The sequence below is a fragment of the Polyodon spathula genome, chromosome 20 (assembly GCF_017654505.1).
Source record: "Polyodon spathula isolate WHYD16114869_AA chromosome 20, ASM1765450v1, whole genome shotgun sequence".
Lineage (NCBI taxonomy): Eukaryota > Metazoa > Chordata > Actinopteri > Acipenseriformes > Polyodontidae > Polyodon > Polyodon spathula.
Window position 1 is genome coordinate 17,063,836 of NC_054553.1, and position 25,665 is coordinate 17,089,500.

At 42.1% G+C, this 25,665-nt stretch overlaps 1 protein-coding gene across 1 annotated transcript in view; it reads left to right on the forward strand.

Moving 5' to 3' along the window:
• The first annotated feature begins 21,086 nt into the window (after positions 1-21,086).
• Positions 21,087-25,665, forward strand: part of LOC121295484 (serine/threonine-protein kinase 26-like) — a 62,679-nt gene continuing 58,100 nt past the window's right edge. Inside the window, exon 1 of the mRNA XM_041220138.1 lies at positions 21,087-21,559. Coding sequence (XP_041076072.1) covers positions 21,518-21,559 — 42 coding nt within the window. The 5' untranslated portion in view covers positions 21,087-21,517. The remainder of the gene's footprint in view (positions 21,560-25,665) is intronic.

Genomic DNA, 25,665 nt, shown 5'->3' on the forward strand with positions numbered 1-25,665 from the left:
CTTTTGCATATCACAATAAGAACTAAAATGTTTGCATCGCGCAATATGGGGGGAGTGGCCAACAAGATGTGTGATCCTGGTATATTCGAAGGTATGCGCCAAGCACAAAACTAGGTTTGTGACGCACAGAATAAGGATTGTAAAAGGACTGCATTAACTCCACGCAAACTACCATTCCAGCACTTACTACAAACAGGCAACAATGGGAAACATGGGTAGCATTTGTCGACATGTGGATGTGAATGATGCAAGGCACACCTAGCAACAGCAACCCCGACATAGGCGAAGATATGCTGAAAGGGTGTACCGGCCTCGGCAAACATATGAGGAGCTCAGCATTGAGCAAATCGTGTCCAGGTATCGTCTCGACCGAGACTCATCTATGTCACATGCTGCATGATGACCTGGCCATAACAAACCTGCACAGTAATGCCTTGTCTGAGCAATTGGTAGTGTCTGTCTGGAAGTGTATCTTGGCTACCGGGACCTTCCAGAAGGTAGCAGGTGATACAATGGGGATCACCCAGTCAGCCATGTCCCGCTAGCTCGAAAGGTTCATAACCGCGTTGCTGCGACGTGCTGAGGAAGATATTAAATTCCCAAGTACCAGAGTTAAAAAGAGAGGAGATAATGCAGGGTTTGCATAATCTGGCACCTGTTCCAGTTGTATTCAGAATAATGGGAAATTTGAATAGCTGTTCCATGCCATACGTTATTCCGAATGAATCCGTCTATATTCTGGATACCAGTATTCCGAAAACGTGATACTGAATACCCACTTAGTATTAGGATACTATCAGAATACTAGCCCTTCTAGACACCTTATTCCGAAAACCATTTTTGTTCTAGACACGTGTTGTCGTTTTATAATCTATAATATATAAGACAACGACTTGTGTGCCCAACACAGCCTTTGCAAAAACTGTGCACAAATATATTAGTACTTGTATGACCCCAAACTGGTTGCAACAAGTCGCCCAACACAGAAATATTATGTAGATATTATATCTTCTACTATTGCAAAAACTGTGCCACATATATATACTATATGACCCCATGGTTGTAGATATATATCTCTATATATATATATATATATATATATATATATATATATATATATATATATATATATATATATATATATATATATATATATTATCCTTGTAGTCACATTGAGATTAAAACCTATTTCACGAGTGAGACCTAACACCTAGAATATTGCATCCAGTTCCCATTATCATAAGAATGACATTGAGGCATTGAAGCGTACAGAGGAGAGCAACATGATTAATCCCAGGATTGAAGTGTATATCATGAGGATAGACTGAAAGGGCTGAATCTGTACAGACTAGAAAGAAGGAGAGCCACAGGTGACTTAATAGTATTTACAATTATCAAGGGGTTTAACAAAGTAACTGCTGAGAATTATTTTTTACAGGTCACAGAGAACAGAACCAGGGGCCACAGGTGGAAGCTGAAGGGCATATTCAGAACCAAGGGGAGAAGGAACTTTTTTCCCAGAAAGGGTGGTGAACTATTGGAACAGGCTGCCGGATAGAGTTGTTGAAGCAGAGACTATCGGATCCTTCAAGAATAGACTGGATGCTGTAATGAACAATACTGTATAACCATCTCTGTGACCATAATAAGTAGGGAGGGGTTTACCAATTCGCGAATTCGTAGAAATCGGGAAATTGAGGGGTCCTCGCGAAATTCACCTCTTTAGGGTCCAATGCATACTGGAGTGGTATGCAGGGAAAAAAAAGAAACCTTGTTTAAATGCATTCAAAATTCTAAAAGGTATTGACAGTGTCGACCCAAGGGACTTTTTCAGCCTGAAAAAAGAAACAAGGACCAGGGGTCACAAATGGAGTTTAGAAAAAGGGGCATTCAGAACAGAAAATAGGAGACACTTTTTTACACAGAGAATTGTGAGGGTCTGGAATCAACTCCCCAGTAATGTTGTTGAAGCTGACACCCTGGGATCCTTCAAGAAGCTGCTTGATGAGATTTTGGGATCAATAAGCTACTAACAACCAAACGAGCAAGATGGGCCGAATGGCCTCCTCTCGTTTGTAAACTTTCTTATGTTCTTAAATACTGCACACCGCAAGCAACGCAAACTACCTATCTTAATTCTATAGCTAGGCCTTTTTTAAATCATTCGCCATCTTGTGTGCATTGCACTTAGGTAAAAAAAAAAATAATAATATGTACCTTAAGCAAATATTAAAAAAAAAAAAAAATACTCCAAAGCAGTTAACTTTCTTCTTTACTGTTCACATGACAACGATGTATAATTTGCCTGTACTGGCTTTTCTTTGCCCTGTGCAGGAAGTGGGAAAAAGTCAGTGTTGCACTGTTATTTTGATTTAGGTTGCTAAAATCTACTAGTTTTTACCACTGAAGGTAAAATAAAATACCAAAATTGGACGACAAGTATATTTCAGCTGAGGATTGTATCAAGAAATTTCCCTAAAGAAACTCTACACGCAGATGGAGTTAAACTGTTTTGCACACCTCGTAATCTGACTTTGGAGAAAATACAATCGATCACTATTTAGCTTCAGAACTGCACATTAAAAAGAAAGAATCTACAGAGGCTGCTAAACAAAACGTAAAACAAGTAACAGCTTTTAGAAAGCAATGTAAGCTAGCAACAATAAGCAACAGCAGCAACTTCCGGTAAAACTTACTTCCGCATCTCACTCCAGAAGCAGCATTTGTTTTTGATAAAAGAGGTATATTTTAAAACAACCTTTTATATCAATCTAAGTACATTTTAAAACAACCTTTTATATTTTATATTTATATGATATATATTATATTATTTTCATTGTTATATTGTAATCTACATTAAATATCTACTTTAAATTGTATTAATTGTACATGTAATATGTATATGCAATTAAAAACATGCAGTAAAATAAATATAATTTAATAAATAAATAAATTAAACTTGGTGTAATGTTATTATTTATTTTCTTTTTATCCACCCATTTTTGCATTGTATAATTAATGCTACTAATAAAGAACTGACTTTTTTGTACTTTATTAGCTAAAAGTCCTGTATCCAGCACAAAAAATATCAACAAGCTAGCAACAATAAGATGATTACTAACGGTTTTCAAAACGGCTCAGCGCAAGCAAGGTATCAAAATAAAAGTCCCGTATTCAACACAAAAATATAGTTTATATACACATAGAAAGTGGGGTGCAATGCAATGTAGACACACTAGGGATACAGAAAATAAAGTTACTTAAGATTTATGTCACTGTAATAGCAACACTACTTTTTTATGTCAGGTGTCTAGTTAAAACAGCCATTTCCCTGGGTGCAGCCTTGCCATGGGTGGTGTCTGTTGGTCAGTCAGGTTGTGAGGGGGGTTGGTAGCAGCTGGGGCCCCTAAGGGGCGGTCTCCCTTGGGCTTGGGAGGGGGTGGATCTTTCTTAGGCCCTGGAGTCAGTCTTCAGCTGGAGAACCGGTTACCCCTGGCAGGCAGTGTTCCCTTGACATAGGCTCTTCCTCTGCCTGTTTCTTTGTTCTGGGGTGGGGGGCGGCATTCAGGCCCAGTTGCCCCTGCAGGCTGTGAAGGCCACCTTGGGTGCTGGAGGTAGGCAGGAAGGCGCAAGCATTTCAAAGCGCCCTCCGTGGCCTTGTGGGACCTCTCAAGGCTCAACTTCTCCCATATAAAATGAGAAAGGTTTACAATTTTATAAAAGCTAACTATGAAGGTATGAAACAGAGACTAACAGAAGTAGATTGGAGTAAAATAGAGAAAACATCCACAGAAAAAGGATGGCTGTTCTTCAAAAATGTAGTACTAGAAGCACAAAACAATTACATCCCTAAAGTAGACAAATCTAAATGTAAAACTAAATTGCCAAAATGGTTTAATAGATCAATTAAAATAAATATTCAGCAAAAAAAAGCGACTTTACAGAGCTTTTACAGGGACCAAAAAGAAAGTACACAGAAAGAGTACACAGAACTGCAAACGCAAGTCAAAAAGGAAGTTAGAAAGGCCAAGAGAGAAATAGAAATGAACATTGCTAAGGGAGCTAAAACCAATTCCAAAATGTTTTTCCAATATTACAACAGCAAGAGAACATTCAAAGAGGAGGTTAAATGTCTAAGAGATACACATGGCAAAATTGTAGATGAAGAAAAAAAAAAGCAAATATATTAAATGATTACTTTTCACAAGTTTTTACAAAGGAGGATATGGACAACATGCCCCACATGTCAACCAGTTCCTATCCAGTTTTGAATAACTTTAGTATAACCGAGGCAGAAGTGTTAAAGGGACTAGGAGCTCTTAAAATAAATAAATCCCCTGGGCCAGATGAGATCCTCCCAATAGTACTCAAAGAAATGAAAGCAGTTATTTACAAACTGCTAACCAAGATCATGCAACAGTCTCTTGACACAAGGGTTGCACCGACAGACTGGAAAATTGCAAACGTAATACTGATCCACAAAAAGGGAAACAACTTATGGAAACTATAAGAAAATCTAAAATGGAAAATTACCTATATGGTAACAGTATCCTGGGAGACAGTCAACATGGTTTTAGGAAAGGGAGATCATGTCTAACTAACCTGCTTGATTTTTTTGAGGATGCAACATCGATAATAGATAATTGCAAAGCATATGACATGGTTTATTTAGATTTCCAGAAAGCTATCGACAAAGTCTGCATAAAAGATTAATTCTCAAACTGAACGAAGTAAGGATTCAAGAAAACACATGTACATGGATTAGGAAGTGGTTAATATGTAGAAAACAGAAAGTACTGATTAGAGGAGAAACCTCAGAATGGAGTGTGGTAACCAGTGGAGTACCACAGGGATCAATATTAGGTCCTCAGCTATTCCTAATCTACATTAATGATTTAGATTCTAGTATAGCAAGCAAACTTGTTAAATTCGCAGACGACACAAAAAAAGAAAGTGGCAAACACTGTTGCAGCAGCAAAGGTTATTCAAAATGATCTAGACAAGATTCAGAACTGGGCAGACACATGGCAAATGACTTTTAATAGAGAAAAGTGTAAGGTATTGCACGCAGGAAATAAAAATGTGCATTATAAATATCATACGGGAGATACTGAAATTGGAGAAGAACTCTATGAAAAAGACCTAGGAGTTTTTGTTGACTCAGAAATGTCTTTATCTAGACAATGTGGGGAAGCTATAAAAAAGGCCAACAAGATGCTCGGATACATTGTGAAAAGTGTTGAATTTAAATCAAGGGAAGTAATGTTTGAACCTGCTTGAGGATCTTTTCTCCAAGTAGACTGGTTCCCTTTTTATTTAAGTGCAGCCCGTCCCATCTATACAGATCCGATACAGTCCTCGTTGTAGAATGTGGTCCAATGATCAAGACAGGTGAAGCCTTCCCGTGTGCACCACGTCTTCAGCCATGCGTTTAGATTAATTATTTCCAGCTGTCCATATGGTCCTTTGCAAGGTGCCGGTAGTACACCAGAAAATACTACAGTTTTGGTCTTGTCTTTTAATTTCCTTCCTAGCTCTCTGAATTTGTTTTGCAGGGATTTTGGTCTGTCTCTTCCAATGTTGTTTGTACCGATGTGGACGACTACTACTGGATCATCTCTTGTTCGTTCTAGGAGCCTGTTCACGTTCTCAGTGATGTGCTTGACCGAGGCTCCTGGAAGGCAGCACACTGTTGTAGTAAGAAGGTCCAAACTGCAAATTAAACTTGCTGTGTTTCTCAATATAGAGTCCCCAACAATCATGACCTCCCTTCTTTTTGCTGTCTGGTCACCACTGTCAATAGGGTCCTGGATGTTGTTCCTTTCATTCTCTTGTTGTTGGTTCTGCTCATCAAAATTTTGAAGTGACTCAAATTTGTTGGTTGTTTTGATTTCTGGTGGTTGTGTTTGACGAAGTTTCTTTTCTTCCCTGCTTCTGCCTACCTGAACCCAGCTGTTCTGACCTTCTATCTCCCTGGTGGCTTTCAGTCTGTTAGGGGTGATGCAGACTTCCATGAATTGTTGGTGTGCCAGCTCCTCAAGATCCTGTTGCTGTCTCACTTCTTCTAGCTTCATTTCTAGCATACTTACTAGTTTATGCAAGTCCTGGATCGTGCGGCACTCTACAAACACTTGGTTTAGCTCTGCTGGGTTTTCTTGGATTTCCCACATCAAGCAGGTGTCACAGATTACTGGCTTGAAGACCATGTTGATGGGGTTTTTTGAAGTTTAGTTTCTTCTGCCACCGTCAACCTGCTTTCAAACTGCTTCTAAACTGCTCTGCACTTTTCCACGCCTGTACTTCTCCCACTCGCTGTCGCTGGGAAGACTGCCTCGTTTAACTGCGTTGTTCTGCTGTGCTGTTGGCTCCTCCCCTTGCCGTGTCTCAGAACGGCGCTGAATTTGAATCAGCTGCTCTGAGTTTCAGCTTGTTTGTTATCAGAAAAACACAAGCGGCTGTTTGACTTTGAGCTGCAGTCTTTGCCCAATGTCCTGTGTTTTCTGATTAAAGCAATTAAAGATGTAATTTCTCCTTACTGCTTCTAAACTGCTCTGCACTTTTCCACGGCTATACTTCTCCCACACTGTCGCTTGCCCGTGCACTATTGGAGTGCAGGGGTATGTGTGTGCATGTGTATTTTATTTATTTATTTAAAAACTAAATAAATATTAAAAAAAAAAAAAAAAAAAAAAAATTGTTTTCTGTTTGTCTTTGTCTTGTGTGTGCCCCTACACTGATTACAGTGTAGGTGGTTGTCTGTTTGTTTTGTTTTTGTGTACCCCTGCACTGGTAACTGTTTGCAGTGCAGGGGTGTGTCTGTCTTTGTGTGTGTGTGTGTGTGTGTGCGTGTGTGTTTTGTTTGTCTGTTTAATACAAATAAATTAAATAGATAAATGAACACTTTAAATAAATACAAATATAAAAAAATACAAATGAGTGGACAGGCTCCACAGGCCCCCAAACAGTGGGCAAAGGTGGCTGCAGGGGAGGCTGCAGCCCCTTCAAAAATATAACCAGGAGGCACTGGGTCAGGTGCCTCTGGAGAGACCCTCTCTCATAAGAACATAAGAACATAAGAACATAAGAAAGTTTACAAACGAGAGGAGGCCATTCGGCCCATCTTGCTCGTTTGGTTGTTAGTAGCTTATTGATCCCAAAATCTCATCAAGCAGCTTCTTGAAGGATCCCAGGGTGTCAGCTTCAACAACATTACTGGGGAGTTGATTCCAGACCCTCACAATTCTCTGTGTAAAAAAGTGTCTCCTATTTTCTGTTCTGAATGCCCCTTTTTCTAAACTCCATTTGTGACCCCTGGTCCTTGTTTCTTTTTTCAGGCTGAAAAAGTCCCTTGGGTCGACACTGTCAATACCTTTTAGAATTTTGAATGCTTGAATTAGGTCGCCATGTAGTCTTCTTTGTTCAAGACTGAACAGATTCAATTCTTTTAGCCTGTCTGCATATGACATGCCTTTTAAGCCCGGAATAATTCTGGTCGCTTTTCTTTGCACTCTTTCTAGAGCAGCAATATCTTTTTTATAGCGAGGTGACCAGAACTGAACACAATATTCAAGATGAGGTCTTACTAGTGCATTGTACAGTTTTAACATTACTTCCCTTGATTTAAATTCAACACTTTTCACAATGTATCCGAGCATCTTGTTAGCCTTTTTTATAGCTTCCCCACATTGTCTAGATGAAGACATTTCTGAGTCAACAAAAACTCCTAGGTCTTTTTCATAGATTCCTTCTCCAATTTCAATATCTCCCATATGATATTTATAATGTACATTTTTATTTCCTGCGTGCAGTACCTTACACTTTTCTCTATTAAATGTCATTTGCCATGTGTCTGCCCAGTTCTGAATCTTGTCTAGATCATTTTGAATGACCTTTGCTGCTGCAACAGTGTTTGCCACTCCTCCTACTTTTGTGTCGTCTGCAAATTTAACAAGTTTGCTTACTATACCAGAATCTAAATCATTAATGTAGATTAGGAATAGCAGAGGACCTAATACTGATCCCTGTGGTACACCGCTGGTTACCACACTCCATTCTGAGGTTTTTCCTCTAATCAGTACTTTCTGTTTTCTACATGTTAACCACTCCCTAATCCATGTACATGTGTTTCCTTGAATCCCAACTGCGTTCAGTTTGAGAATTAATCTTTTGTGCGGGACTTTGTCAAAAGCTTTCTGGAAATCTAAATAAACCATGTCATATGCTTTGCAATTATCCATTATCGATGTTGCATCCTCAAAAAAATCAAGCAAGTTAGTTAGACACGATCTCCCTTTCCTAAAACCATGTTGACTGTCTCCCAGTACCCTGTTACCATATAGGTAATTTTCCATTTTGGATCTTATTATAGTTTCCATAAGTTTGCATATAATAGAAGTCAGGCTTACTGGTCTGTAGTTACCTGGTTCAGTTTTGTTTCCCTTTTTGTGGATCGGTATTACGTTTGCAATTTTCCAGTCTGTCGGTACCACCCCTGTGTCAAGAGACTGCTGCATGATCTTGGTTAGCGGTTTGTAAATTACTTCTTTCATTTCTTTGAGTACTACTGGGAGGATCTCATCCGGCCCAGGGGATTTGTTTATTTTAAGAGCTCCTAGTCCCTTTAACACTTCTGCCTCAGTTATGCTAAAGTTATTTAAAACTGGATAGGAACTGGATGACATGTGGGGCATGTTGTCAGTATCTTCCTTTGTAAAAACTTGTGAAAAGTAATCATTTAACATATTTGCTATTTTTTTTTCTTCCTCTACGATTTTGCCATTTGTATCTCTTAAACATTTAATCTCCTCTTTGAATGTTCTCTTGCTGTTGTAATATTGGAAAAACATTTTGGAATTGGTTTTAGCTCCCTTAGCAATGTTCATTTCTATTTCTCTCTTGGCCTTTCTAACTTCCTTTTTGACTTGCATTTGCAGTTCTGTGTACTCTTTCTGCGTACTTTCTTTTTGGTCCTTTTTTAATGCTCTGTAAAGTGTCTTTTTTCGCTGAATATTTTTTTTAATTGATCTATTAAACCATTTTGGCAATTTAGTTTTACATTTAGATTTGTCTACTTTAGGGATATAATTGTTTTGCGCCTCTAGTACTACATTTTTGAAGAACAACCATCCTTCTTCTGTGGGTGTTTTCTCTATTTTACTCCAATCTACTTCTGTTAGTCTCTGTTTCATACCTTCATAGTTTGCTTTTCTAAAATTGTAAACCTTAGCTTTAGTCTTTACTTTTGGGGATTTAAAAAACACTTCAAATGAGACCATGTTGTGGTCTGAGTTTGCCAGTGGTTCTCTGACCTCTGTTTTAGTTATTCTATCTTCGTTATTTGAAAAGACTAAATCAAGGCATGCCTCCCCTCTAGTGGGTGCCTTCACAAATTGTGTTAGGAAGCAGTCATTTGTCATTTCCACCATTTCTATTTCATCCTTCGCGCTACCCACCGGGTTTTCCCATTTTATTTGGGGGAAGTTGAAATCCCCCATTAGTATGGCTTCTCCTTTGCTACACACATTTCTAATGTCATTGTATAACAGATTATTGTGCTCACCGTCTGAATCTGGAGGTCTATAGCATGCTCCTATTATTATGCCTTTTGAATTTTTGTCTGTTATTCTGACCCATATTGATTCGGTTTTATTTTCTTTGTCCAGGTTTAACACCTGGGCTTCAAGACTGTTTCTTATGTATAGCGCTACCCCTCCTCCTCTTCTGTCCTGCCTGTCTTTCCTATACAGTGTATACCCACAAATATTATATTCGTCCCCATCACTCTCAGATAACCACGTTTCTGTAACACCTATCACATCATAGTTACCTGTTAGTGCAGTAGCTTCAAGTTCTAGAATTTTGTTTCTGATACTTCTAGCATTTAGATAAATACATTTAATGGTTGTCTTACCTGAGTTGTTGTTCTTGTTTTGATGCGGTCTCCCTTCTGTTTTTTTGTTGATTTCTCCCCCCTTCCTTTCTAGTTTAAATGCTTCCGAACCTGCTCGAGGATCTTTTCTCCGAGTAGACTAGTTCCCTTGTTATTTAAATGCAGTCCATCCCGTCTATACAGATAGTCCTCGTTGTAGAATGTGGTCCAATGATCAAGATAGGTGAAGCCTTCCCGTATGCACCACGTCTTCAGCCATTCGTTTTGATTAATTATTTCCAGCTGTCCATATGGTCCTTTGCAAGGTGCGGGTAGTATACCAGAAAATACCACAGTTTTGGTTTTCTCTTTTAATTTCCTTCCTAGCTCTCTGAATTTGTTTTGCAGGGATTTTGGTCTGTCTCTTCCAATGTTGTTTGTACCGATGTGGACGACTACTACCGGGTCATCTCCTGTTCGTTCTAGGAGCCTGTCCACGTTTTCAGTGATGTGCTTGACCGAGGCTCCCGGTAGGCAGCACACTGTTGTAGTAAGGGGGTCCAAACTGCGAATTGAACTTGCTGTGTTTCTCCATATGGAGTCCCCAACAATCATGACCTCCCTTCTTTTTGCTGTCTGGTCACCACTGTCAATAGGGTCCTGGATGTTGTTCCTTTCATTCTCTTGTTGTTGGTTCTGCTCATCAAAATTCTGAAGTGACTCAAATCTGTTGGTTGTTTTGATTTCTGGTGGTTGTGTTTGACGAAGTTTCTTTTTTTCCCTGCTTCTGCCTACCTGAACCCAGCTGTTCTGACCTTCTATCTCCCTGGTGGCTTTCACTCTGTTAGGGGTGATGCAGACTTCCATGAATTGTGGGTGTGCCAGTTCCTCAAGATCCTGTTGCTGTCTCACTTCTTTCAGCTCCATTTCTAGCATACTTACTAGTTTATGCAAATCCTGGATCGCGCGGCACTTTACGCACACTTGGTTTAGCTCCGCTGGGTTTTCTCGGATTTCCCACATCAAGCAGGTGTCACAGATTACTGGCTTGAAGACCATGTTGAGGTTTTTTTTTTTTTAAGTTTAGTTTCTTCTGCAGCCGTCAGCCTGCTTTCCAACTGCTTCGAAACTGCTCTGCACTTTTCCACGCCTGTACTTCTCCCATTCGCTGTCGCTGGGAAGACTGCCTCTCGATAGAGGCCATGGTGAAAGCCATGGCAAAGGTTTTCGGCTCGTAGACCATCGTGGCGGCCTCAAAGATGTACGCAAAGCCGTCTTCTTTTTAAAATCTGAGGCTGTCACACACACCGCTATCGAGAAGTGTCTCTCGGTTGGTGGGATCTATATCCCCATAGAACCCTTGGAGGAGTTAGGCAGCAGGGTCGTCCTTTTAAACGTCCCACCGTTTTTGCAGGATGACCTCCTGAAACCTCATCTTCAGGCCCTAGGGGAGCTGAAAACAGCCATCCACTCCATCCCTCTAGGGTGCAAGGACCAGCCCCTCCGCCACGTGTTGTCCTTCCGCCACCAGGTGACCATCCAACTGGCGGGGAGGGATACCATGAAGGGCAATTTTGTAGTTCCCTTCCAGGGGACCAATTATGTCATTTTCTATTCCTTGGAGGAGGTACAGTGCAAGGAGCTGGGGCACCAGAAAAAATGGCTCCAGCAGGGCACCAAACCACCCGCACCGGCACCGCGCCCCTCCTAGTCCATCTCGCCCCCGGGGCCCTCAAAGAGGCCCACAGAGGGGGGCAAAATAACACCTGCCCCCTCCCAATAACATCAAAGGGGGGGAAAGGGGAGGAGGCCCCCGAGGTGGCTGGCCCTGGACAAATGGGGGGATTTCCATAGGATTCTGAACTCGGTGAGATCCTTCCTCAGGGCCAGTCACGCCAACAGAACTTCGGGCATGGGCCCGAAAGTTTCTTGACCAGTTGGTGAACTTCAGGAGATCTCAGGATCTTCCATGAGTGTCACCAACAACTTCTGACAGAAGACCATGTGCCGTGAACGTTAACGGTTGCAAGGACCATTTCCGCAGGGCCCAGGTAATCTCCTTCCTGAAAATAGGGGGTTACTCTCTGTGCTTCCTGCAGGAAACCCACTCGACTCCGCAGGCCAAGGCCAACTGGCTGCTGGAGTGGGGGGGAGAGACTGTCGTTCAGCCACCTCACTGAGTCATCTTGTGGGGTGGCAACGCTCTTCCCACGGTACTTGATGTGGTCAACGTCGTGCCGGGCTGTCTGTTACACCACCGGGTCCGGGACGGGGTCGCTATCGTTCACCTCTTGAACATGTATGCTCTGTCCATGGGTCTGGCGAGGGTCCAGTTCTTCGCTGGATGTCGACCTACTTGAACACCATCAGTGCAAATGAGCTTGTGGTCCTCGGGGGGGATTTCAACTGCACCCTCGAGGCTGCAGACTACCTGCTCTCGTTGGCAGCTGAGGGAGCTGATCGCTTGGCTCTCTCTGTTCGACATCTGGCAGTGGCAACACCCGTACGCCTCGGCCTTAACCTACACCACAGTGAGGGAGGAGCGGGTTGTCTCAGTCCCTGATCGACAGGTTCTACATCTCACTGAACCACGCTCACTGCGTTCGCTCCTCTGACATAAGGCCGGCGCCGTTCAGGCGGAGGGACTCACGGATCAAGCGGCTGGAAAGGGAGCTGCTCGATCTGGAGCCGCCTGGCTCGCGGGGACCAACTCGAGCAGAGCGCTTACGAGGAGAAGAACACCTTATGGGACCTGCAGCTTCAGTGGTCCTGGAGAAAAAGGGAGATAGAAGGAATATCACCTGCCTCCTGGCGGAGGACGGCTCCCTTCTGACGGATCCAGAGAGCGTGAACGAGAGGGCCAGCGCTTTCTATTCTGCCCCCTTCTCTCCTGATCCCGTCGACTCTGATGCATACAGGGTTCTGTGGGACGGGTTTCCCACAGTCGCGAAGGCGTCGCCAAAGAGTTCGAGGGCCACCTGACCCTGGCTGAGCTCACCAATGCCCTCAGTCAGATGCCCTACAACAAATCACTGGGCATCAACGGGCTGACCGTGGAGTTCGTCAAACAGTTTTGGGACTTGCTGGGGCCTGCCTTTGCATGGGTCCTGGCGGAAACTTACGAGACCGGGGAGATGCCCCTTTCGATGAGGTGAGCGGTAATCACACTGCTGCCCAGTCCTTGAGGAGAGCTGCGCTGCCTCAAGAACTGGCGCCCGGTCTTGCTGCTGTGCATGGACTACAAAATCGTGGCCAAGGCCACCTCCCTGAGGCTCAAGTCTGTACTGGCAGACGTGATCCACCCCGATCAGTCCTACACGGTCCTGAAGCGGACGATATTTGACATCATCTTCCTGGTTCGGGACCTCCTGCACTACAGCAGGAGGACGGGTCGGTCGGTCGCCTTCCTCTCTCTGGATCAAGAGAAGGTGTTTGACCGGGTGGATCACGAGTATCTCTTCGGAACCCTGCGAGCATTTGGATTCGGGCTGCGCTTTGTGGGCCTGTTCCAGATGCTGTACGCCTCTGCCGAGTGCATGATCAAGATAAACTGGTCCCTAACTGTGCCCGTTGTGTTCAGGAGACGAGTGCGTCAAGGATGCCCTCTGACCGGACAATCTGATCTGGTTGATCTGGAGCATATGGAGCTCCCAGAGCGTATACTCTGCTGTGTCCTCTGCCAGGATCAACTGGAACAAATGCTCTGGGTTATTGGTAAGTCCCTGGCAGGTGGAGTCCATCCCTGCCATGCTCCAGCAGTTCCAGGAGAGTGCGGACAGCTTCAAATACCTGGTAGTCCACCTGAGCCCCGCGGAGGTCTCGGTCATAGTCAACTGGGTGGAGTTGGAGGACAAAGTTGCTGCGCGGCTGAGGTCGTGGTCGGGTCTGCTGAAACTGCTTTCTTTCAGGGGCAAGGCTCTGGTCATCAACCAGCTGGTGGAGTCGATGCTCTGGCATTGGTTCAACGTCCTGAGCCCACCAGGGTCCAGAAGAAGCCGACGGACTTCTTCTGGGCCAGAAAGCAGTGGGTCTCTGTCGGGGTGCTGTGCCTCCCTTTGGCCGAGGGAGGGCAGGGGTTGGTGTGCATCAAGAGTCAGGTGCACACCTTCCGCCTACAGAACCTGCATAGATTCCTGTACGCAGACAGGGCCCCGCAGTGGTGCACACTGGCTTGCCTCCTCCTGCGCCAGCTGCAAGACCTGGGCTACGACCGGCAGCTGTTCTGGATCGATCTCCATGGAATCCGTCTCCCCAAGCTGCCGGTCTTCTACCAGGACCTGCTCAGGACCCGGAGCATGTTCAACGTCAGCCGAGACACTGTTCCGACCAAGGGCGAAGGACATCTTCTGGAGCCCCTGTGGCACAACCCCCACCTAGGTGCGCAGGTGTTGGAGTCCACCTCGGTGCGGAGACTGTTGATCTCGGCCAGTGACCAGAGTCATAAGAACATAAGAAAGGTTACAAACGAGAGGAGGCCATTCGGCCCATCTTGCTCGTTTGGTTGTTAGTAGCTTATTGATCCAAGAATCTCATCAAGCAGCTTCTTGAAGGATCCCAGGGTGTCAGCTTCAACAACATTACTGGGGAGTTGGTTCCAGACCCTCACAGGGGCCTCCTATTTACTGTTCTGAATGCCACTCTGTCTAATCTCCATTTGTGACCCCTGGTCCTTGTTTCTTTTTTCAGGTTGAAAAAGTCCCTTGGGTCGATATTGTCAATACCTTTTAGTATTTTGAATGCTTGAATTAGGTTGCTGTGTAGTCTTCTTTGTTTAAGACTGAACAGATTCAATTCTTTTAGCCTGTCTGCATATGACATGCCTTTTAAGCCCGGAATAATTCTGGTCGAAAAAAGTACACAGAAAGAGTACACGGAACTGCAAATGCAAGTCAAAAAGGAGAAATAGATATTAACATTGCTAAAGGGGCTAAAACCAATTCCAAAATGTTTTTCCAATATTACAACAGCAAGCGAACATTCAAAGAGGAGGTTAAATGTTTAAGAGATACAAATGGCAAAATCGTAGATGAAGAAAAAAAAATAGCAAATATATTAAATGATTACTTTTCACAAGTTTTTACAAAGGAAGATACTGACAACATGCCCCACATGTCATCCAATGTATGTATTAGTATTAGGTCCTCTGCTGTTCCTAATCTACATTAAAGATTTAGATTCTGGTATAGTAAGCAAACTTGCTAAATTTGCAGACGACACAAAAATAGGAGGAGTGGCAAACACTGTTGCAGTAGCAAAGGTCATTCAAAATGATCTAGACAAGAACTGGGCAGACACATGGCAAATTACATTTAATAGAGAAAAGTGTAAGGTACTGCATGCAGGAAATAAAAATGTGTATTATAAATATCATATGGGAGATACTGAAATTGGAGAATGAATCTATGAAAAAGACCTAGGAGTTTTTGTTGACTCAGAAATGTCTTCATCTAGACAATGTGGGGAAGCTATAAAAAAGGCCAACAAGATGCTCGGATACATTGTGAAAAGTGTTGAATTTAAATCAAGGGAAGTAATGTTAAAACTGTACAGTGCATTAATAAGAACTCATCTTGAATATTGTGTGCAGTTCTGGTCACCTCGCTATAAAAAAGATATTGCTGCTCTAGAAAGAGTGCAAAGAAGAGCGACCAGAATTATTCCGGGCTTAAAAGGCATGTCATATGCAGACAGGCTAAAAGAATTGAATCTGTTCAGTCTTGAACAAAGAAGACTACGTGGCGACCTAATTCAAGCATTCAAAATTCTAAAAGGTATTGACAGTGTCGACCCAAGGGACTTTTTCAGCCTGAAAAAAGAAACAAGGACCAGGGGTCACAAATGGAGTTTAGAAAAAGGGGCATTCAGAACAGAAAATAGGAGACACTTTTTTACACAGAGAATTGTGAGGGTCTGGAATCAACTCCCCAGTAATGTTGTTGAAGCTGACACCCTGGGATCCTTCAAGAAGCTACTTGATGAGATTTTGGGATCAATAAGCTACTAACAACCAAACGAGCAAGATGGGCCGAATGGCCTCCTCTCGTTTGTAAACTTTCTTATGTTCTTATGTTCTTATGTTCTTATGTTCTTTTTGGTCCCTTTTTAACGCTATGTAAAGTGTCTTTTTTCACTGAATATTTTTTTTAATTGATCTATTAAGCCATTTTGGCAATTTAGTTTTATATTTAGATTTGTCTACTTTAGGGATGTAATTGTTTTGCGCCTCTAGTACTACATTTTTGAAAAACCTTTTTATGTGGATGTTTTCTCTATTTTACTCCAATCTACTTCTGTTAGTCTCTGTTTCATACCTTCATAGTTTGCTTTTCTAAAATTGTAAACCTTAGTGTGACAGGGTCTTCCTCGGGTCACGCGTGTGGGTAGCCGCTGTTCAGGCATACAGAGAGACAGAGGTGTTTTGAAACGCCGGCACAGGCACGCAGGTTTTATTCTCACACAAACAGAAAACGAAAGTGACGTGGTCATATGACGTTACCAGCGATGGTAATGCATAGAGGACTAATACAGCAAACTGTACAAAAAGTGCAAAATAAAACATTATACCTCACACTATAAATCAAAAGGTGCCGTGAAAACGGCAGGCCTTGCAGCAGCCCCGAGCTATCTCCCGCGGATGTTTTTAAACTGATGGACACTCGGTCGAGACCCGCCCACCTGCTGATTGAGGACCAGCACAGCCAATCACTTGCTGCCCTTCCCTCAACCAAGCATAGCAGGCAGCAAGTCTCAATTGAGTGCCCGTCTGTATTCAATCAAACAAATCAAGTCCCAAAATGACACAAAATAAACCCATTCCCACATATAAACTACACCAACACTAATTTACCACTGTGCAGGGCAATCGCATTGCCACACTTAGCTTTAGTCATTACTTTGGGGGTTTTAAAAAATATTTCAAATGAGACCATGTTGTGGTCTGAGTTTGCTAGTGGTTCTATGACCTCTGTTTTAGTTATTCTGTCTTCGTTATTTGAAAAGACTAAATCAAGGCATGCCTCCCCTCTAGTCGGTGCCTTGACAAATTGTGTTAGGAAGCAGTCATTTGTCATTTCCACCATTTCAATTTCATCCGTCGTGCTCCCCACCGGGTTTTCCCATTTTATATGGGGGAAGTTGAAATCTCCCATTAGTATGGCTTCTCCTTTGCTACACGCATTTCTAATGTCATTGTATAACAGATTATTTTGCTCACCGTCTGAATCTGGCGGTATAGCATGCACCTATTATTATGCCCTTTGAATTTTTGTCCGTTATTCTGACCCATATTGATTCGGCTTTATTTTTTTTGTCCAGGTTTAACACCTGGGCTTCAAGACGGTTTCTTATGTATAGCACTACCCCTCCACCTCTTCTGTCCTGCCTGTCTTTCCTATACAGTGTATACCCACAAATATTATATTCGTCCCCATCACTCTCAGACAACCACGTTTCTGTAACACATCATAGTTACTTGTTAGTGCAGTAGCTTCAAGTTCTAGAATTTTGTTTCTGATACTTCTAGCATTTAGATAAATACATTTAATGGTTGTCTTACCTGAGTTGTTGTCCTTGTTTTGATGCGGTCTCCCCCCTTCCTTTCTAGTTTAAATGCTTCTGAACCTGCTCGAGGATCTTTTCTCCAAGTAGATTGGTTCCCTTTTTATTTAAGTGCAGTCCGTCCCGTCTATACAGATAGTCCTCGTTGTAGAATGTGGTCCAATGATCAAGATAGGTGAAGCCTTCCCGTGTGCACCACGTCTTCAGCCATGCGTTTAGATTAATTATTTCCAGCTGTCCATATGGTCCTTTGCAAGGTGCCGGTAGTATACCAGAAAATACTACAGTTTTGGTTTTCTCTTTTAATTTCCTTCCTAGCTCTCTGAATTTGTTTGCAGGGATTTTGGTCTGTCTCTTCCAATGTTGTTTGTACCGATGTGGACAACTACTACTGGATCATCTCCTGTTCATTCTAGGAGCCTGTCCACGTTCTCAGTGATGTGCTTGACAGAGGCTCCCGGAAGGCAGCAGTAAGGGGGTCCAAACTACGAATTGAACTTGCTGTGTTTCTCAGTATGGAGTCCCCAACAATCATGACCTCCCTTCTTTTTGCTGTCTAGTCACCACTGTCAATAGGGTCCTGGATGTTGTTCCTTTCGTTCTCTTGTTGTTGGTTCTGCTCATCAAAATTCTGAAGTGACTCAAATTTGTTGGTTGTTTTGATTTCTGTGGTTGTGTTTGACGAAGTTTCTTTTTTTCCCTGCTTCTGCCTACCTGAAATCTGGGAGTCTGGGATCTCCTGGATCACGACCGCTCGGAGTGGCTGACTCCCGAGTTGCTGGTTGCCAGACGCAGCTTGGGGGCTGTCAGGACAGCCCGCTGAGCGATCCAGGAGTGCAAAGCAGCGTTGCACCCAGACTCTGTCAGGTATCTCGAGGGGGTCCTTAGGACCGGAGAGCAAACTTCCCCCCTTACCCCCGGATCTCCGGTCCGGCTGATCAAACCCAAGGTGCGGGACCCCCCTCGGCCTCCCCTCGAGATCAACCTGAGCAGGATCTTGCAGTTCTCCTCAACCCCCCTGCGATCCCCGTCGAGGGGGACCCTGTACTCGATGGTGCTCCACACCCTCCGCTTCCTTGCCCTCGTCTCCCACCGAGACACCGAGCACTGGAGGGCGTCGGTCCCCAGTGGGAGATCCTGTACTCCCCGCTGGTCCTGAGAGGAGCTGGGGACTTGGGATTGAGGGTGCTGCACGGAGCGCTCGCGTCAGGAGAGATTCTGCTTCACTTTACAGACTCGGATGCCAGATGCCCTTTCTGCGGTCAGTCCGAGTCAGTAGTTCACATTTATTTTCTTTGTGCCAGGCTGCAGCCATTTTTCCTGCTTTTAAAGAACATCCGGCTGCAGTTCTGGCTACATTTCTCCCCAACCCTGTTAATTTTTGGGCACCCTGTTCGTGGCTCCAGCAACACGACAGACTTCCTGGTGAATCTGCTCCTGGCTCTTGCTAGACTGGCCATCTACAAGACCAGGAACCGTCAGATCACCGAGGAGGGTCTCTTTGACTACAGAGCCATGTTCAGGGCCCTGGTCCGGTCCAAGGTTAAGTTAGAGCACACCCACGCGGAGTCTGCTGGCGACATGTCGGCCTTTGTCGACCAGTGGGCTCTGCGTGGCATGCTCTGTACCACCTCCCCCTTTGTTCTGACAATTTAATTTACAGTCCTTTACCCGGTTTTTTGTTCAAATTAGTTAAATGCCTAACTATTTAGCATCCTCTTTTATGAGGATACTAATTTGAATTTTTTTCTCCAGTCGTCGCATTATAGCTGGAGTTGACAATGTCCTGTTATAGGCATTTAAATAGGACTACTGGCACCATGGAAAAAAAAAATACAACGACTACAACTGTACAATTACTGCCACTAATAATAACAACAATAAAACTTCTACATATACAGGGATGTTCAATAACTCTGATCTATAGATTTTACAAGTCCAACCTTTATTTTACAATGGAGTTGCCGGAGGTCAGGGTGGTAACCTTTTATCAAAACAAGACTTGTTTTGTAATGGAACAGCCCATCTCAAGTATGTCAATAGGAATGCATGGGCAGGGTCCTGTATTTATTTCCAGTCATTTGGATCATTTCCAGCATGGGTCTGGTGTGGATTGACATTCCGTGACTTTGCTCGTGTCCAGTGTGGATGCAGCTTTAGAATTCTAGATCCGAATAGGCACATTTTCTTTCTACTAATAAAATTAATTCCTGGATGGGACAAACAACATGACAATGAATGTGCTGCATATATGGCACTTATTAAACAATGCCAGATGCCCTTGGGAGTTTTCGGACTGTTATTAATCGATTTTTGCATCTGTATAACTTGGCAAAGCTTTGCCTTACACTTCCAACCAAGTCAGTGGCTGCAGAATGTGTACTCATAGGCACGTCTTCACAACATAGAGACAGAGAATGTCAGCAGCAACTGCTGGGGGATGTTGCATGCTTGCATTTAACAAATGACAGCACTGTGTTTTAGTAAAGAAGCAAGTACCACTATCTTTAAGCTTTTATAGTGCTCTGAAATAGTATCTACTTCGGTTTATTAAATGTTTCAACAGGTCAGCGAAATGCCAGCGAAACCCTGATTTTCTTTCATAACCTACCCTCGTAAAATATGTAAATTCTCAGCTATTTAAGAAGACCCTTAATAATAAGAGCTTTTGCTAGCCGTCTGGGGGAAGGGCGGTCTGTTTAGCCACGGATTCCCAGAGGTTTCACTTCCCCTACTAACTAAATTGTTTGGGTTTTTAGGTTAGCGAGCACAGGTGGGCCGAATGGCCTTTTCTTGTTCTAGAATTTCTTATGTTCTTTCCTGTCATTAACCAACCCGCTGCTTCCCCTGCTGATTGACATGAGTTGCAGCAAGTGATATGATTTGATCTCAAAGCTGAGGTGAAATGATGAAGGAAGGGGAACAATTAAAGGACTACCTGAAATTCAAACAAATGGGAAGCTTTATTTAACCTTGTGTAGTCAGATATCATGTTTAAAAAGAAATTGCTCATTTGAGACTGCAATAACAAATGGTAACACGTATGGATTTTGTTTTAAAAAAAAAAATCACCTGACAACATTACTTGTTAAAAAGTAGGTGCTAGCCCATGTTATGGACTGCTGGTCACAGCACAAAGTATCTGGTACAAACATCCCAAGAAGACGCTAAATGCAACAAGCTCTGGATCTTGAAGGGACTGAAACTAAAACAATACATTTCAAACGAGCTCCTCACTGCTCGTCTATGCCTACCAATTTACGTTTGTTGAAGGCAAGTTTGGTATACTCTCAAATGGTGCTGAATATTTCAGACCTGGTATCTAAAGTGTACACTTCTTAAACATGTGAACACATTTAGATCTGGTAAATATCTCTAATAGAAAAGAAACGTATGAAAGAAACAATGTAAACTACAAATACAATGATGTAAATGACTACCAGTACTAAGCTAATTGCCAGTCCTGCTGTAAAACAGTATCGGTGCTGGAGGCAAAGTGTCTTTAGCTGACAAGGGCGCTGGCATCTACCATTACAAAGTCCTTCCTTTCAGGAAACAATTACAACATTGAGCAAGTTATGGGCTGAGCACAGTGCAGTTCTTTCACCGTATCACACCCTGAGCTACAGTGCTTTGCAGCAGCAATCGTGACGTAGGCACTCTCTGTGTGTTCTGGCTCGGTAACACGGCTCCACCCTAAGCAGCTAGAACACAGTACAGTCACTTTTCTTTCAACAGCAAACATGGCGATCACATCCTATTGCTGAAGCCTTACTTAAACCTTTGTTCACGAAAACATGACAACAGTGGAATCCTTCGGACGACGAGCACCTGTGTAAAGGCCGACCATCATTTAACCCTGCACAGGGCAGTGGTCAAAGTAACAAATAGGGCTTACGTCTACGATAAGTTTATTTTAGAAAGGGGATATTACGTTATATAAAACAATAATAGTAATCAAACTTAGACAGAGTTGTTTTAATCGATTGCTGCTGACCTGTAACTGCTGTGTAAAGACAAAGGGGAGAGGGCCTAGAAGAAGTCCAGGCAGTGTGGGCTAAGCTACCCGTGGAAGAGGACGCGGAGACCGCCATGGCCCATTCGCCGGTGTCTGTTCAAGTGCCTGGGATGCAGGTAAGGAGGCCGTAGATAACTTCATGAACTGGAAACTTAAATTTCCTAAACACTTTCACTGCGCATGCGCTGCTAGTTAAAGCACTGTAAACCTTGCTTACCCGGTGTTGTTGCTCCACTCTGCACGATTTTGCAGTGTATATTCTACACAATCTCCTAGAAAGAAGTTAGTTACAGTTGCAGAGAAGCGTTGGGTTGAATGTTAATGTTTACGTCTTGAATTGGAAAGACACTCGCCTGGAGCAGTTTCTAAACGTGAAATTTTATGTGGAAACTAAAGTACATATTGTTGTTTCTCGTTAACACAATGCAAATTAAGTAAATTCATTTTGACATTATTCAAAAGGCCTGCACTCAAAGTATAATATGTGCCATATACGTTTCATGAGTTTGTTAAACGTGTAAGATAGTTATGCACGGCATCATTTGTACTAAAATACGAACAGTCATTTGTTTATCTGTAGTGCTTACAGTTAAAACTGCTGTTACCTAACACTTAAGAAATATCACAAGTGCTTTTATAATATAATGCTATCGGTATAAGAGCCAACATTAGGGGAAAAGCTTCCTAAACTGTAGTAGACAAGAACATGGTATTGTTTGGTGGCGCTACACTTGAGAACGATGCAATTTAACAGATAACTCTATGTAACACAATTTTTGTTCCTGGGTAGTGAGTAGTTTTTCGAGATTTTACAGTATAATCGTAAATCTCGAAAAACTACTCCCTTGGAAATAGTGATATTTTGAAATATCACTGTCCTGGTCACAAAAGCAAAGTTTGTGGGGAATAATAGCCATTTTCTATACTTTTGAGGCATAAGCAATTAGGAAATAACACTTACTACCCAGGAACAAAAAAAAAAAAAAAAAATTGTTATACAGTGTAATTAATTACATCATGTATATACAATTAAACATGAGTGTTGGAGCTTTAATTTGATTTGCATTTGTCTGACATCAAACATATTAATTCATACAACTATAAACTGTACTGTGAACATTACAGCTTAGCATTTGATTCCAGTCATGTGCAGTAGTGTAATACAGTGGCAGCAAGATACTGTGTGCTAAAAACCTGCTTTCTGTGGAGAAGTTAAAGAAACAATAGCTGTTTTGATATTACAAGTACAAACTGATCAGACAACAGAACACAACGCTTAATTAGAGCTACTGGTCACTAAAGAGGGAAGTTCAAATTAAAAACAGAGTAGTTGAGGACTATAGATTTGGAGAGCACAAGTAAAAAGGCAGAGTAAAACTTACTTAATTTTCCTTATTATAGGGGCACAAATAACAGGCTGCAATATAATTACTCAAATACTAAGGGAAAGCAATCATTCAGAGTAAGCCAAGCCAATGAGGTAACAAGGGTAGTGATTGACATGCAGAATTGCTCAGAACCCCACCCCCCCCCCCTCCAAAAAAACGCCACCCCACAGTTTCCTGATTGCTGATTGCTTTCCAGTGATTGAATCCAGTTCTGTATTAAAGATATTTTATCAAAGTGAAAAGAATTCTTGTGTTCAACTACTCTTGCTTATTTTTTATTTTCTTATTAATTCTCTTTAACTTTTATTATTTTAGGAAGTGTAATAAGTTTCAATTGTCTTCATTTTTTTAACATTGTTCATTCATAATGTGCGCATAACTTTGGGTGCTGTTGTCTTTGGCCCTGTCCACACTATGCTTTTAAACCATATTAGTTGCCATTAAACCGGTTTAAAAGTGCTGTATACGGTTAACATCCACACTACGCAGCGTTTAATACCTACTTGAAAACCGGACTAAAGACCACCTGAGGGGGCAGTCTCGAGTCCAGGTCTAATTAGATTGCACCAGGTAGTGTGGTTTGTCACAGGGTTGATGCTGTAATGCTGAACTACATTTTTTGTGTATCTTCCAATATCCCAGCTTTCTGGTATGTTTGTTGAAATACTCAGAGCAGATGCCTCAAGGACTTGCTGTCAATGTACACTCCGCAATGGGTATTCATTTGTATGCTTATAAAACAAATCTCTGTTAAATTAGGTGACTGCAAAAGTGAATGTGAGTTAAAAGTAGGATGGGGTGAACAATTCACGTCATTTATCAACTCTGTTTGAAATAAAATTAAGGGAACCATATTTAGGCTTGGGCAAGATATGTAGGTAAAAGCAAAGATTGTTTTGTAATTAACAGCTTTTTCTGATCTTAATTATGAGACAGAATCAGCTCAATTTAAGAACATAAGAACATAAGAAAGTTTACAAACGAGAGGAGGCCATTCGGCCCATCTTGCTCGTTTGGTTGTTAGTAGCTTATTGATCCCAAAATCTCATCAAGCAGCTTCTTGAAGGATCCCAGGGTGTCAGCTTCAACAACATTACTGGGGAGTTGATTCCAGACCCTCACAATTCTCTGTGTAAAAAAGTGTCTCCTATTTTCTGTTCTGAATGCCCCTTTTTCTAAACTCCATTTGTGACCCCTGGTCCTTGTGTCTTTTTTCAGGCTGAAAAAGTCCCTTGGGTCGACCCTGTCAATACCTTTTAGAATTTTGAATGCTTGAATTAGGTCGCCACGTAGTCTTCTTTGTTCAAGACTGAACAGATTCAATTCTTTTAGCCTGTCTGCATATGACATGCCTTTTAAGCCCGGAATAATTCTGGTCGCTCTTCTTTGCACTCTTTCTAGAGCAGCAATATCTTTTTTATAGCGAGGTGACCAGAACTGAACACAATATTCAAGATGAGGTCTTACTAGTGCATTGTACAGTTTTAACATTACTTCCCTTGATTTAAATTCAACACTTTTCACAATGTATCCGAGCATCTTGTTAGCCTTTTTTATAGCTTCCCCACATTGTCTAGATGAAGACATTTCTGAGTCAACAAAAACTCCTAGGTCTTTTTCATAGATTCCTTCTCCAATTTCAATATCTCCCATATGATATTTATAATGTACATTTTTATTTCCTGCATGCAGTACCTTACACTTTTCTCTATTAAATGTCATTTGCCATGTGTCTGCCCAGTTCTGAATCTTGTCTAGATCATTTTGAATGACCTTTGCTGCTGCAACAGTGTTTGCCACTCCTCCTACTTTTGTGTCGTCTGCAAATTTAACAAGTTTGCTTACTATACCAGAATCTAAATCATTAATGTAGATTAGGAATAGCAGAGGACCTAATACTGATCCCTGTAGTACACCGCTGGTTACCACACTCCATTCTGAGGTTTTTCCTCTAATCAGTACTTTCTGTTTTCTACATGTTAACCACTCCCTAATCCATGTACATGTGTTTCCTTGAATCCCAACTGCGTTCAGTTTGAGAATTAATCTTTTGTGCGGGACTTTGTCAAAAGCTTTCTGGAAATCTAAATAAACCATGTCATATGCTTTGCAATTATCCATTATGGATGTTGCATCCTCAAAAAAATCAAGCAAGTTACTTAGGCACGATCTCCCTTTCCTAAAACCATGTTGACTGTCTCCCAGTACCCTGTTACCATATAGGTAATTTTCCATTTTGGATCTTATTATAGTTTCCATAAGTTTGCATATAATAGAAGTCAGGCTTACTGGTCTGTAGTTACCTGGTTCAGTTTTGTTTCCCTTTTTGTGGATCGGTATTACGTTTGCAATTTTCCAGTCTGTCGGTACCACCCCTGTGTCAAGAGACTGCTGCATGATCTTGGTTAGCGGTTTGTAAATTACTTCTTTCATTTCTTTGAGTACTACTGGGAGGATCTCATCCGGCCCAGGGGATTTGTTTATTTTAAGAGCTCCTAGTCTCTTTAACACCTCTGCCTCAGTTATGCTAAAGTTATTTAAAACTGGATAGGAACTGGATGACATGTGGGGCATGTTGTCAGTATCTTCCTTTGTAAAAACTTGTGAAATTTGTTTAAAGGGATGTCATCTGATTAAAAATAAAACCTGAATAAGTCACCAACCTAGCCTACTTGTGTGTGTTTGCATTTACTTTTTCCAAAATACTTAGATATTTCTTTTTAGCAATATGTACCTCTTTTAATATGTGGCATAACACATTATTTTAAAATACAGTGCATGGTGGATTCTATCATATTAATTTGCGTTGTTCATTGCGCTGCTAGGAACTGTAA